The following is a 16,323-nucleotide window of genomic DNA, read 5'->3' on the forward strand; positions in this document are numbered from 1 at the left end:
TCCTCATTATCTGCTAAATTAGTTACCACTTGTCTGACTTGTGTTGTAGTTCTCACTGCAAGTTGCAATGGAACACCTCCTGCTTGGCCTCCTTGTTCTGAAGAGGACAAGCAAGGTGCTTGACAGAGAGCCAAGCAGCTCAGCTGTATATTTGTTTGGATTCAAATGTCACCTGAAACAACAATAGAGGTTGTTTCCGGAAATATTAAACTCTGGTGTTTACATAACTTGGGTCAAACAACGCTATTTTCACTTCTTAGGGATCTGATTATGAAAAAGAGGTACTTTGATAACAGATCACCAAAGATTTGTCTTTTTTTAAGCAGAGCAGCCTTTTAAGAATGACAGATTCAGCAGAGAAAAAAGCCTACACTGAATTAAATTGCACTTCCATCACCTTTTGCTTCCGCTTCCTGTAGTCCCCAGATTAGCCTACAGTACATTATTGATTTTTTCAGCAGAATCTGGATTTCTGTTGAATCTGGACTTCTGCAAAAGACCATTTTGAAAACTTGCCATATGGTGTTCTGCAAGCAAAAACAAGAACCAAATTATCACTTGCATTGGTTGCCATTGCAGCATCCAACCATCCAATAGAATGCTACCAGGATTAGAATGCTACCAGGATTAGAATGCATTAACCATCCTCACAAAGAAATAAACGTTAAAACAAGCACATAAACACTTAGAATAAAAAATGCTAGTTCAGTAAAACGTTTTTAAGCTACCTTTTATTAATGAACTCATACTATTTTCTTGTTAGAATGGTCTAACATGAATAGCCTCAGAAGTACTGCCCATGGCATAAGGTGGTGGCAGACCAAATCCCCATACTAAATGGTTCACTTAACCTTCCTGCCGGTTATCCCGAGCTCAGCTCGGGGTAACCTGCGCAGAAGGATTTCTCCGGCCCCGCTGGGCCGATTTTCAAATTTTTTTTTTTACTGCACGCAGCTAGCACTTTGCTAGCTGCGTGCATATTCAGTTCGCCGCCGCTCGCCGCCGATTTGCCACTACCCACCGCGCCCCCCCCCCCCTCCAGACCCCTTGCGCAGCCTGGCCAATCAGTGCCAGGCAGCGCTGAGGGGTGGATTGGGATTCCCTGTGATGTCCCGATGTCCATGACGTCAGTGACAGTAGTTAGTGTATTTGGGAGAAGCAAAACATACAAAAAAAAACCAAAACACCCTGTTTGGATGTCCGGTCTCCATGCGGCTCTTTGTTTGATCTTGTGGTGGTCTGCCCTGGCTTTATATTTGACCAGATGAGTTTCTACCTTGTATTCCAACTGTGCAGATGTTCACTATATTTAAAGGCCTGAAGAAGGGTTACTAACCCGAAACAAATCGATGTTGTTGCCTTTTTTTCAATCAATTATAAGCACTTTTTACGTGATTAAAGATTTTGTGTACATATTTCTGCACCTTTTTGCAAATAAAAAAGAAAAAGTATTTTTCAATTTTTGATCTTCCGTGTCTTTGGTATATCCCTGATTAATTATTTAGACCATGACGTCAGTGACGTCATCCCGCCTCGTCGCCATGGCGACCGGGGAAGCCCAGCAGGAAATCCCGTTCTGAACGGGATATCCTGCTTACTCTGATCGTTTGCTTTCTTAAAATAGAAAGAATTTGCGATAATTCAGGTTGGAGTGAGCTTGAGATGTCTCTCAGGGCATCACTGCTGAATATATACAAATTAATCATTGTTGCCCTTAGAAGCTAAACACACCTCCAGAACCGCTGGAATGCAATGATGTGTCAGCTTGTTAATTTGTACAGAGCCATAATAATCCAACATGCATACAGACTGTTTCGGATTGTTTGATCCTCATCAGTGCATGGCATGGATTAATTTGGCTCTATGGAGTAGGGCTTGTAACACCGAGAGGTACAGACTAACCAGCGAGCTCATGGTGAACCAGAACTCATTGGAGTGTGTAAGGGGCTACAATGGTCCTAAAAGCCCCCTTACTAAAATGCTAAGAAAAACAAAAGTTTGCTGATAAAACATGCAGGCCAAGTTCACATAATAAATGTCACACAGGGAAAAACAGATGCCAGATTCCTGTAATAAATGTCATATAGGAAGGTTAGGAAAAAAAAGATCCCAACCATGCTAAACCCAAATTAGGACTCGCTGTACACGCTGGAAGCTCCTGCCACACCTAAAAAGAAAAGTAGGAGAATAGAAATAAATAAAAGTAATTACTGGCTTATCCTATTCTGTTATAAATGATGTGTGCCTCAATGTAATCCATGAGGTTATATTTTAACATCACTGCTGGCTGCCCTCCATTTTTCCCTCTACTGGAAATATTTTTTTATTTAATTTTCATTTTAAATGCTTTGGGCGAGTGTTTACATTTAACAGATGGACCCCTGCACAACAACAGGATTTTAAGATTTCCATTCTGGTCTTATCTTTTTACACATCCCTCTCTCCATTTAGCTTAAATAAGCAAAGCTTCCACATCCAAGATAGCAAACCAACTTTTTCTGGACCCTCATTCAATGGATCCACTGGAATCCTGGACCCCATTCTGGTGTTGCGGTCCTTATTGTTTAAGTTAAACCACGTTCCCTCAACAGCTAAAGGTATAAATATATTATTCCCAATTTGGTGAAAAAAAAAACCATTAAACTGTGACTGGCTTTTGTTTCACTTTGACCAACTGGTGATTTGGTAACTTCTAAAGGCTTACCTCTGCCCTATATATAAGGCATTTGGTCTTCAAGACTACACCCATATATGTGAGACTATTGATAATCACAGATCTCAGTATCCCATAGAAAAATAAATAAAAACCATGCACTGCATCCTCCCTTTCATAGCAACAGTACACATCACTAGCCTGAAGGAGAGAAATTGTGCTGATTTACCAGTGTATGGCCACTTTTATATTGGTGAAATGTCTTTAAAAAAAGATTGTCAAAGTCACCTCGCTTTTTTTTCTATTTGGATATACTATGAGCTGGATGAATAGAACCTTCAAAAAAATAAATGTTTTTTGTACCATTATACATTTAAGAAGAACCACAAGCTCATGCAACCTAACCTTTAATATTGGGAATACACAATGGCTATCATTCATAAAGCATTCCCGCATGGGGAAATGCTGAAAACAGCTGAGTTTACCGAGCACTTAGCAAAATGTCTATTCATAAAAGCTGTTTCCGCATGAAAAGCTGACATTCCCGAGCAGAGCGATAAATTACCGCCTTGTGCGGTGATTATCTCAACACATGTCACTAAATGTCAATTCATAAAGATTAGAGCAGGCTGAATCAGTACGGAGAATACCGCGCCTTTTGAAGACTCAATAAGCATGCGGATAACAGATAAGTTAATGGAGACAGACCTCCCAGGCAGTAGCAGTGAGAGCAGAGGAAAAAAGGCATTCCAAAATACCGAGGCTGTGTTTTTTAACCCCTTGGGTACCTGTTTTCAGATATATTTCACATCAGAAAGCCTGCATGTGTAACATCTCTTGACGTTCTTGTAAGCTGTGGCAATTAAATAGATTGTTTAGAAAAACTAATAGACAGATTCAGTGCAGATTCAGGGCAAACAGAGGCAGTTTTTAAAAAAATGCACATCTAAAGGGATACTTGGGCTGCCTCTTCTATTGTAACGCTGTCTTTTGAGGAGAAAATGTAACAACTTAGCCAGCTTCTCATGTTTCCACCAGCCTACCGCCAGCCTAGTTTGGGTAAATACCGCACTGCTATCGCAACTGTAAACATTTTTATGAATGAGCACACAGAAGTCTAAAATACCGAATGCGGTATTTTCCTGCATGGATTTTTTTCACCGAACACACTTTTATGAATGATAGCCAATGAGTTTTTAGGCAGATAGATGGCTCAATAGATCATTTCCGACAGATCTGATCTGATTTTGATTGTTTTTCTGATTGATTTTCTCATAGAAGTGAATGGAAATCAATCGGAAAAACTATCAGAAAAACTATTGAAATATCGATCAGAAAATCGACCAGCCATTATATCTGCAGGAAAAACTCATTGTGCATTCCCAGCATTGCACACTTGTAACCTAACAACATATTTTCTACTTAAGAGATCAAGTTAATTTTCTGGAACATTTATATTTGTTTTAAACTTCTATGCCTATTAAATCTCAGTCAAACAGACCTCTGTTTTTGGTTTGTTTTTGGTTTGTTTTTGTTTTTTTGTTTTTTGTGTGTTTGCTTTTTTTTTTTCAGACGCTGTAGCTGCTGTATGAGAAATCATATCATCTGTGTTTTGCATATGATGTAAGAAATGTACAAATCTGTGTATAATGCCATTACTGTCAATTAAGACACCATCTTTAAACTGAATACGATGATGCATAGTTACAGTTTTGCCACAGATAATTACTAAAAAGCAGGTCCTATCTTTGGTAAATACATATACATCACCAAATAAATAGGATTCTGGATTAAATGAGGGGTCAAAATGCTTATGACTTGGAACTCGTGGGTCTGGAATGTGCCTCAATGCTTTGCCATGATTGGAACTCCTGCGACCATTTTAACTATGGTGTGCCGTAAAGGTCATCAGTGAATCTAAATTACCCTTTATAACTTTAAATACATTTCATACGTTTAATATTTCTATCTCATACAATTGATAGTGAATAATGGAAGGTAGGTGGAAGGGTTAGGCATGCTATTTAAGATCTTGAAGATATTTGCTGAATAGATGTTGTAAAAAAAAATGTGAGCAGCCAAATGTTTGAAAAATAATCGAGTTCTGTGATAAAGTAAAATATATATATTTTGCAGGAGTAAACAAAATCAACACTTGAATGGAATTTCAATTTTGTCAACATAGGCAATGCTTTTACGCACTTTACCATATGATCCTAGTTCCATCATTTAATAATAATATTGTTGGAACATTTAATCAGTTCCGGTCTGATAAGAAGGAGAAATAGTATATACTTTACGCCTGGCTTATTCAGGTCTGACACTTTTGTCAGCATTGTAAACTCAGCAGATAAAGCCAGGAACTGAACTGCATGCTCACTGACAATGCAGAAGCTAGAAATTGTAATAATGCCTGTCTGTGCGATCATTCTTGGGCCCCAAATAAAATTCACTATGTATTTAACATATTATTTACATTTATAATACACACACATAATCATATATGTTAAAGGGATACTGTAGGGGGGTCAGGGGAAAATGAGTTGAACTTACCCGGGGCTTCTAACGGTCCCCCGCAGACATCCTGTGTTGGCGCAGCCACTCACCGATGCTCCGGACCCGCCTCCGGTTCACTTCTGGAATTTCAGACTTTAAAGTCTGAAAACCACTGCGCCTGCGTTGCCGTGTCCTCGATCCCGCTGATGTCACCAAGAGCGCACAGCGCAGGCCCAGTATGGTCTGTGTCTGCGGAGTACACTCCTAGTGACATCAGCGGTAGCGAGGACACTGGAACGCAGGGGCAGTGGTTTTCTGACTTTAAAGTCTGAAATTCCAGAAGTGAACTGGAGGCGGGGCCGGAGCATCGGTGAGTGGCTGCGCCAACACAGGATGTCTGTGGGGGACCATTAGAAGCCCCGGGTAAGTTCAACTCATTTTCCCCCGACCCCCCTACAGTATCCCTTTAAGAATAAGCTTTACCAAAGGCTCTAGACAGAATAGGAGCCCCTGTTGTATAAAAAGTGGCTTACACCATAACCAAGGATGTACATGCTAAGCAGTCATTAAAATCTTCAGCCATTTAATAGATGTAATAAAATATATGCTTAAAAACAGTAATCAAATGCACAATATACACATTCCTTAAAGGTCCTCTGTCGCAAAAATCTTAAAATTTAAAATACATGTAAACATATACAAATAAGAAGTACGTTTCTTCCGGAGTAAAATGAGCCATAAATTTATTTTCTCCTAAGTTGCTGTCACTTACAGTAAGTAGTTGAAATCTGACATTATCGACAGATTTTGGACTAGCCCATCTTCTCATAGGGGTTTCTTAGGGTTTTCTTTATTTTTAAAAGCACTTAGTGAATGGCAGTTGCTCTGTCCAACTGCAAAAAAAGAGTACGGTGAGCAGGGAGGCTGTCCAGCATCATTGTATAAAACTTTTTCAGGGAATGACTTTATAAAGGATAATGGCCATGCTGAGAATCCCCCATGAAGAGATGGACTAATCCAAAACCTGTCGGTAATGTCAGATTTCTACTACCTACTGTAAGTGACAGCAACATAGGAAAAGTAATGTATGGTTCATTTTACTCTGGAAGAAATGTACTTCGTATTTGTATGTGTTTTACATTTTAAGATTTTTGTGACAGTTCTTCTTTAAATAGGTTAGTTCACAGTTCACAGAGCATCATTTAATTGTTGTTCCCTCCTGATTCCTGATTTTAGAAAAGGTACTTAGGAAAATGTTTTTCTATTACATCTGCAATGCCTATTCAGAGTGAGCCAAAAAAAGTACGAATTCTCTATAGGACAGTGTGCAGCGCTCCCAAAGCAAGCTCCTTCACTTAGAGGGGTGGGGTGTCTTGGCACCCTAAAAAATTACACAGAAACAACGGTACACCCAGATAGCATAGTATGTTAATTAATAAATAAAATTTGGTAGAAAATTATAAAAAGGACTACTTACAAAGGTGGGTTGCAAAGGGGCGACCAACCACTTACGCAGGTGAGGCATTAAACCCGAATCCACTCGAGATGTCCACAGCAGACTTAGTCTCAGGGCCGGGCCGAGGCATAGGCTGGAGAGGCTCCAGCCTCAGGGCGCAGTGTAGGAGGGGGCGCACAATTCATTCAGTTGTCATTCCTAATTGTGTATGAAGCAGAAAGAAATAAGAAAAGGGGATACATAGCAGTGACTGCAAGCCAGATAACCTCCCCCTTTAAATTTTTATTGGTTTCAACCTATTTTTATCCTTACCTGGGTGACTACTGGTCGTTGTATCCTAAACTAGTATCATATAGTTCCATTTCCCTGACAGACCGTCTAACCAAGGTAAAAAGCAGGATAGGAGAGAGTTCTTTATGTTCTTAATGCAGTACGAAATGCAGTCTGGGTCTCAAAGTAAATCGACAACCCCACTTTTGTTCTTCCTGTGACTAGTTATAAGAGTAAACAAGATATTCAGCACTTGTAATTGTAGCAATGATTACAGACACAAATAGATCTGATCTGTCCATCTGACCTTTATTAATACTTAATAGCCAGTAATTTAAATGTATTTTTGTTTAGGTGGATGCACATGGAAACATACTACTGACAACTCTTGAGATCCACAACGAGGTCACTGGAAATGAAATTACAACAAGCATCACTGATGCCAGGAATTCAACCACTTCATTTGACGGCTCAGGAATTCAGTATAGAAAGCAAAGCGTGACTCGAGACGGACTTGCTCGCCGCACAATGGACAGAACAACGCCACATGGCAAGAAAAGCCATCTGAGGAGGAGATCCTCGCAACTTAAAATCAAAATCCCAGACCTAACAGATGTGAATGCTATAGACAGGTGGTCAAGAATGATCTTTCCTATCACTTTTTCACTTTTCAACTTAATCTACTGGTTATACTATGTCAACTGACAAACTGACATTAAATAGTCAACAAATAATATCTAGTTTGTTCACTGTATGCAATGGAAGAAGAACGTTTTCATGAGCATACACTGTACTGACATGAATGTATGCACACGCTCATCTCTGTGCTGGCACATGCACATGTAAAAAGAGGAAGCATATTCTGCAACAATGGACAATTTTTCAAGAACAAGTAAAAAGGACAGTTTTAAAGCTTTGAACAATGCAACTTTTCCTTTTAAGGACTTGCCTTTGGGACTTTTGAAATACTGCTTGAGATACGTCTTTAATGAATTCTGATATTTAGGTAATGGGATTATATCCATCATCTTTTTTTTTTTCTATTTAAAATTGGCAGAACTGCCACCATGGTCACCAATATAACTTCATTGGGATTTTCCTACCAGTGCTGTTAATCATGTATATTTATTTTTGTGAGAACATTTTAGAGGGGTTATTTTTCTCATGCTTATTTTTGTTCTTTTTTCCCCTTTTGTCCTATTATTAGCATTTGGTTTGATCGTTCACTCCTAGCGCTTACAGTTTTGTTAAAGTGCAAAAAGAAGTTATTTGTATGAAGAGCACATAGGAATCCATTTTAAAGCACTGATCCTAAATTAATTGATGAATTTCTAGGTGGATGCCCTTCATGTTATTTAGATCAGTACATGATCCACACAAGCAACTTCTAATAGTCACTTAAATATGTAAACCATTTATTCCCAGTGACGTAATACAGGTGGGATTATTTATGAAACAAGCCAGTTAACAGAAAGTGCACTGAAAATTGAATTTTATGTGCCAATGTGCCTATATTTAAAGATCTTGTTAAAAATATTTCATGACTTATAAAGTTTCTTTGCTCAGAGGTTACAGATTTTTAAACATTGTAAACATGAATATGTTAGAACACAGCCCTGTTTATTATTTAACCACTTCCAGCGACATGGACATCACATTTCCTACTTGTGCACCTTTAGTGCAAATAGGACATTTATATAAGTCCAGCAATTCTGCTGAAGTGCACATGTACACGTATTTGCTATTTTCAGCCCATGGCATGAAGTGGTTAAATCCATTTTCCATCTGTGGTTACAGTACTGTACACGTGTAAATAAGATGGTATGGGAATGTCCTGAAATCCTACAGTTTCACATGATGACTTAGAATTGACACACAGTGGTACTTGAAAGTTTCTTTGTCTGATTTTCAAACAAGTCCTACAAGTGAATGAGGAAAACCTTGTTAAGTGAAATAAAGATAATTATATTTGTTCATGTATCTATTACAAAAAATGTCCCATGTGGCAAAAGTTGGTGAATCATGTTTTCAATACTTGGTCTGACCCTGAAAATAACACAAAATTACGCAAAGTCAAAATTACCCATTGCAAAAAATTATGCATAATTTCACAAAACCAAAATTACTTATTACGATCAACACTAGTCGTCAGACACATGCTTTGTTCAAGGCATAATAAACATTCACATATGCATGTGCGATTAGGCTTTGCTTCATCCTTGGTCTTTAAATAACACAGGGTTTCTCAATCACACCCTATTGCCATCCCATTGATTAAAAATAGCAGACTTTGCTGTCACCTTCAAATGATATGCTAATCCTAAGTATTCAATTACTTTTGCCACATGCAGATATGCTCTTGGATTTTTTAAAAAATAAGTATATAATCCAAAATAATTATGTTTTTCCATTTTAAAGTAGGTTTTTTTCATCAACTTTTAGGACTTTTGAATTTGAAAATCGGATGATGTTTTAGGTCACATTTAAAAATATAAAACATTTTACAGAATTCACAAACTGCTGTATACATATGGCAGAAACATTTACTCCACTATACAATGACTCAATACTCCAAAGAGTTTGCTGCCAAAATAAAACTAGGCCCTTCAGTTCCAAAAAAAAGGTTAAAAAAATTGCATAGTGTTCTACATATATCCATTATTGTGTCTTCACTGCATCAAAAGTACACTCCCCACACCACAAGTAAAGAATAGTCCTCTAAAACCCCAGATTATATGGTTGTATTGCCACATTTTAGCTGTCCAATAAGGGATCCTCCTCCTCTGGCAATCACTTGTTCAGATCATCAACTATCCAAACAATATGGTTGTACCTGTAACGATGTGATACTGCAAAACCAGTCGGGTGAGGAACGAGTAGCACCAAGTGATTCAATATTGTTTTGGTCACATTTTTTACAAAGAGTGCTGATTTATGGGACCCTATTGTAAGTTCATCCACTTTTATATTTTGTTTGTGGGTCCATTTATGACTTTTGGAAGTTTTTAAATTATAGAAACAGTCTGCAATTAGCACTTTACTGTTAATGTATTCATGGATTTCATTGGTCCATGAGGTGATTGTCATGGGTGCTTGGGCGCATTGCATTTTAGCTGATACTAAATGCTTCTCTGCAAACAAGTAAAGACGCATCTGGCATCTGTTCCTATCATTTGGCAAATTCATTGCATTTTTACCCCGGCAGAAAGACATGGAAGCAGCGCAGTTACAGACAACACTTAAATGAAGAGTGTCACATGTCATTTACCACACTGAAAATGTCTGTGTAAGCCGGCCCTTATTGTTGTTTCAATTCTTGATGACCGGATGGTCTGTGAGGTGATTGTTGGGACCGAAAGATACCTTTTTGTATAACAGAATCATGCAGATATAACCTTATAATCTGGATTGTTAGTGTATGGTAAGACTTTTACTTGCTCACTTTGGCTTTGATTCATGAAGCTGCGTTGCATGATTGCACATAGTGCGCAGCCCTGGAATTAGGCTGCGCTGCTGTCATGGAGCTCGCACTGCTATAGCAGTGCAGTTTCATGAATCAAGGCCTTTGAGTGAATTCAACTGTTGGTGTAGTACAGCCATACTGGTGGATGCACAGTATGGAGAACATGCTTTTTTTGACTGATATCTTACCTAATACATGCGCATTATGGCAGAAGGATGCCCAGCACCCATTCATGGAACAGGCTAAATTACTAATATATAATATATATATAATTTTACTGTGAATATGCACTGTAGCCATATAAGACATCTTTTAACCTATAGGTGTCCACGTACTACGAGGACATAATTTCAGCAACCTATTGTAATCATAGGTAAGTGATACTCCAAAACGATGCTTAATTTTCTTTTATATAATGAACCTGGAAAGCTGGAGACTGTCGGGTTAATCAGTCTCCCAAGTTCTGCACCACATATCAGTACAACTTCTCAAAGAAATTCTCCTGCTGACTAAATTCACATGTCATTTCTATATTCTTGCTGTTCCTAAAAATCCTTGAAAATGAGCCAACAACTTCTGGGGAGATTAACTTAGTTTTTGATTCCTTTCTTTTTATACTCAACAGTGAATAAGAAACAAATTTGGAGCCAGTGTCACATTATTGTCAATGCATGCAAGTGTTTAGAAGAGTATACAATGAAAGGCTTAAAGCAGCTATGTTACAAATGGGCTTTGAAAATATCTGAATTCCCCTCTCTTCAGTTGTATTATCTTCATTGAGAAGATTTCTCTGTCAAGTACAGCCGTTTATCTTAAATATTTGAATTTGTATATCCTTTTGAGAAATAACACCCCAAAGACACAGAGTTGTTGATTTACTGAGATTGTAAAACAGTGGAAAACACTGCAGAGCACAAGTACTCCAACAAACCTAGACAGCATTTATAAAAATTGTCTTGTATAAGATGGCAAATGTTAGCAAGCCTTGTCTGAGTCATATAAAAAAAAAAAATAAAGGTTGATGAAAGAACTGGGAATAGATGCTTTTGCCATTGCAGTTTCAAGCTTCAACACCAAGGGCTTTAGCCCAAGGGTAGACAACTGCTAATCAATTAACCTTGCATAAAATGTTGGCACCTAATAGCAAACAGATTTTAAAAAAATCCAGTCTAAGGCCCCATTCACACTTGCAAAACGAAAAACGCTAGCGCTTTTGCTAGCATTTTACTCTGGCGATTTATGGCGATTAACGCAAAAAAATCGCCATTCACACTTGCCAATTTTTAGCGATCACGATTAGTGCTTCTATAGCACTAAACGTGATCACCGGGAATTGCCTGAAAATGATGCAGGATACAAATTTGTGTTTGGCGATTTGCATTAATCACCGACGATTAACGCAAATCACCCAAGTGAAAACGCGCCCATAGGGTATTATGGCACTAGCACTTTAAAAAGTGCTGGCACTTGAGCGTTTTGCTGAAATCGCCGGCAAAACGCTCAGATGCGAACGGGGTCTAAGTCTTTTGCATCACTTACATTTTGCAGTGTTTTTGCTACTGTCCATCTTAAAGAGAAACTCTGACCAAAAATTTAACTTAATCCCAGTCAGTAGCTGATACAACCTTTTACATGAGAAATCTATTCTTTTTCACAAACCGACCATCAGGGGGTGCTGTATGACTGATATTGTGGTGAAACCCCTTCCACAAGAAACTCTGAGGACCTTGGTACTCCTGGCAGTTTCCTGTCTGTGAACCTTGTTGCATTGTGAGAAATAGCTGTTTACAGCTGTATCCAACTGCTAAAAAAGCATGCAGCAGCTACATCACCTGCCAACAGTAAAAATGTCACCATGTAATAAATGTCAGAATGTAAATCAGGGAAGATCAGGGAAGATCTTACAATGGGCAAACACTGACTAAATCATTTATACATAATTATTGTAAAAATGAATCACTTTTTTTATTACATTATTTTCACTGGAGTTCCTCTTTAAGTAAGCCAACTTCTAACATTGTTAGAATTGAGCGTTATCTTTTTTTGCTACTTGAAACATATGATAACTGATACCCTTACATATGACTGTCCTGGGCTGAGAGCAGCAGCCAAAGATCATTAATAATAGAAGTCACTCTTACATACAAATTTTACCTTTACACAAAGCTATAAAACACAAAGTATTGGAACATCTTTGTCACATGAGTTAAAATTTCATGATACGAGTGGTGTTTCAGATTAGTACAAATGTCCATTTGTGGCATGATCTTCTTCCAGTTTTAGGTAGGCCTGTATATGTATGCACACAAATCAATGTCCCACAGTATATATCTTTTTTTAATGAGGAAGAACCATTACCCACTGGCCAGGAAAAAAAGAAAAGTTAAATCCATGTAAGCTAAATACGGCAGATAAAATGGTACAGATTGACAAATAATTCAACATGGAAAAAATGTTGCAAACACAATGATTCTGCATTTTTTTTTAATATAGTAGATACATATGACAGCAAATCTTGAAAGGGTTCATGCTCAGCTGTTGATTCACAAGTTGCCCCCAAAGAGACAACGTGCAATATTAAGCAATTACTTTATTGAGTAATGCAGTCCAGTAATCCTGAGAAATATTTAGAGGAATGTAGAGAAGACTTATGTGTGCAGTGCACCACAAAACATTTACAGAGACATCTATGTTAAGTGTCTAAGGCAGCATAAACTGTATTTTCTTTAGTGTGTTTTAGAGCAGATTTAATTCGAATAGTTGAATACTGTAAACAAAAGCATCTCAGGATATTTGCTATATTATATCTTACTGTATTTTATTATGAAAATGTGTTCACTCCTTCAAGCATTACACTGCATGCAACTGTAAGATATATTTGCATAGAATGCATATATACATATAATTTATTGATGTATTATTTTTTGTGCTCGCTCTTGTGACAGCATGACTTGTCATTTTTTTACATTCTTATACTTATTTCCAGTTACAATATTAGCACATTTAGCCACTTCTATACGTTCTTCTTTGTACATTCAGATTAATGAAACCCTGTGATCGGTAGCATGGTACAATCACAAATGATACTTTATAGCACAATATTATATACTTTAAAATGACTGATTTCTTTAATATGCAAACACATCCAGCACAGAAAAAAACATTTTCTTTTTTTTAATATTTCCCATTCTCTCGCTAGGAAAAAAAATGAATTTTTTTAAACAGGTGATTAAGCTGCATCAATTTCTGAGACGTTAATATTATTTACTTTTTATCTAATCTAGGCTATTTCTAAAGAGAAGATAATATATTTTTTCTAAGCCACATTTATATCACTGACATCCAATACAATGAGTGTTCTCTGTTGTTAAAGTGACAAGAATTGTTATGAGTTTTTGCTTTTCTTTTTTTTGTCTTGTTTTATTTTTTCTTCTGCTTTTGTTTTTTAAATTTTGCTAAATGTTTTACTGTGTTTTTTAAAGGTGTGTTCCAACGTGGTGGGATTATTTTTCTAAGCTAACGTTTTTCATTCATAGTAATACATTTAAAAGTAATATGGTAAATGATCTCATAACATATAACATGTTTATTTGTTAGAATTACTAGAAGCACAATTTTAATGAAAGCTTCCCCTCTACCTTTTACCATCGAAAGGCAAGCAAGTTAATTGGTCATGGACATCAGACAGTTTTGCGTGTTAGGAATTGGTCCAACGTCTCTGCTGCCTGATAATAATCTGCAAATATACATCTATAACGTTCAAATATATATCACCCATAACATAAAGCTAAATCCAGAAGAAATTGTGTACTGTCTAATTAGGAAGTTAAATATATATGCTAACATCTGACAGTGCTACCTAATGTCACAGTCATCACCCCATCCTGTTATAATCATCATGATCTGGCAATGATTATGCAATAACTAATGAAACATTTAAATATAAATGCTCAATTAGATGATTGAGGACTTTGCTAACTAGCTGTTTGAAATGTATGTTGTTAAAAATCAACCTAGTAGTCTGGCAACTACTAGGCAGCTACTAGTCGATTATAAAATGATTTATAAATTGCCTACCTGGAACCAGTTTGTTTATTAGGTGGTTTGACTTTCCAGATTTTCATATTTATTTCAGGTGTGCAATTCAAAAAGTGTTCCAGTCAGAGGAGCTGCATTACCAGTTTTTTTTTTTCTAATGTCAAGGGTGGTGGGGCAGAGTGTGGGGGAGAAAATGGTAGCCTCCTCATCTCTGAAGACAGGGCTATTTTAAAGTTTATAATCTGTTAGCACTTATGATATGTGCACATTTGCATATCTTACTAAAGGAATCAAATCTTAGATGCCGAAACACATTTTATTTTAGTAGTGATTATGTCTGTCTGTTCCACAGCTTGCTTCAGCTCTTCCTGTTTAACAAAGCTTGCCACTGGCTTTTTACTATAATGAAAGCTCACAAATCAGTGCTGAGTTTTAGCAGACAGGTTAAAAAGTAGCTAATAGCAACATTGAAGACAGTTAAGCATAGTCTGAATTGAGTGCCCAAGGTTTGGTGCCACCACTTAAACTATAAAATGCCTAAAAGCATATTGGCATTTTTTGTCAGTATGTCACCCCATTCTAAGAAGCTGCAAACATGAATTACTGTACTTCTGGCAAAATATTACCCTTTAGTAGAGTGCTTCAATTTGCCATTAACTTACTTAACCAGCTGAGCGGTCTGGACGAGCTCAGCTCGTCCATCACCGCCGGAGGCTGCCGCTCAGGCCCTGCTGGGCCGATTTTCATCAAATAAAAAGCAGCACACGCAGCCGGCACTTTGCCAGCCGCGTGTGCTGCCTGATCGCCACCGCAGCGCGGCGATCCGCCGCGTGCAGCGGCAAAAGAGGGTCCCCCAGCCGCCTGAGCCCAGCGTAGCCGGAACAAAAAGTTCCGGCCAGCGCTAAGGGCTGGATCGGAGGCGGCTGACGTCAGGACGTTGGCTGACTTCCATGACGTCACTCCGCTCGTCGCCATGGCGACGAGGTAAGCAAAACACGGAAGGCTGCTCATTGCGGCCTTCCGTGTTACTTCTGGCCGCCGGACTTTCAGTTGGCTGCATGAAATAGTTTTTTTTTTATTGAAAAAAAACCCTCCCGCAGCCGCCCTGGCGATCTTAATAGAACGCCAGGGTGGTTAAAACATGGTTATATGTTAATATATAAAGTGGAAAAAAAACTATGCAAACTATAAGACACACTTTTCCAGCAAAATGTTATTAACTCAAAGGAATGCTTTTCAGCAAATGTGTAAGGGTAGCGATCCACAAGCCAGTAAATGTCATCAAGTGCCATATATATATATATATATATATATATATATACATATATATATATATATATATATATATATATATATATATATATATATGTATATATATATGTATATATATATATATACACATATATATATATATATATATATATATATATACACATATATATATACAGTATATGTGTACAGTAGTTTCAAACGTACTGGAGTCCCTTTACCCTCAATAATATGAGATCAATGACAACTAACTATAGGGCATTTTTGTAAAACATATCAAATAGTGAGAATGTCTTGCCTTTTTACTGAAACCATCTTTCCTATTTATAACATAATAATAAATAAGCATTTGTGGACAATATCACTGCACTGCACTATTTTTACAGCTTTCTTACTAAATAATGCTATGTGGCAGCTAGCTTTATAAACAGCAGCAATAAGTCCCTTTATTGTCTGAACTGCACTACTTTTCCCACACCACCCTAAAGGTGGCAGAGTCATTTGTGACAAAACATCACCCAGCTAATGTTAAATAGCATTGTTTTCTCATTAATATGAAATCACTTCTTCTGTTTTAGAATTGCTTATTCTTTCATTGTACATCGTTGCCATTTAAATGTGTGACTGCTTTATAAATACAGGAGACAAGAAAGCAAGTGTATCAAAAGAGGCACATTT

At 37.5% G+C, this 16,323-nt stretch overlaps 1 protein-coding gene across 2 annotated transcripts in view; it reads left to right on the forward strand.

Annotated features, from left to right (window-relative positions):
* GABRB3 (gamma-aminobutyric acid type A receptor subunit beta3) overlaps positions 1-13,585 on the forward strand; it is a 666,404-nt gene extending 652,819 nt beyond the window's left edge. For both annotated transcript variants that reach the window (XM_068268150.1, XM_068268151.1), the window contains one exon: positions 7,230-13,585. In XM_068268150.1, the coding sequence (XP_068124251.1) occupies positions 7,230-7,580 (351 nt within the window). In that variant the 3' untranslated portion in view covers positions 7,581-13,585. The remainder of the gene's footprint in view (positions 1-7,229) is intronic.
* The last annotated feature ends 2,738 nt before the right edge of the window (positions 13,586-16,323 follow it).

The sequence above is a fragment of the Hyperolius riggenbachi genome, chromosome 2, assembly GCF_040937935.1.
Source record: "Hyperolius riggenbachi isolate aHypRig1 chromosome 2, aHypRig1.pri, whole genome shotgun sequence".
Lineage (NCBI taxonomy): Eukaryota > Metazoa > Chordata > Amphibia > Anura > Hyperoliidae > Hyperolius > Hyperolius riggenbachi.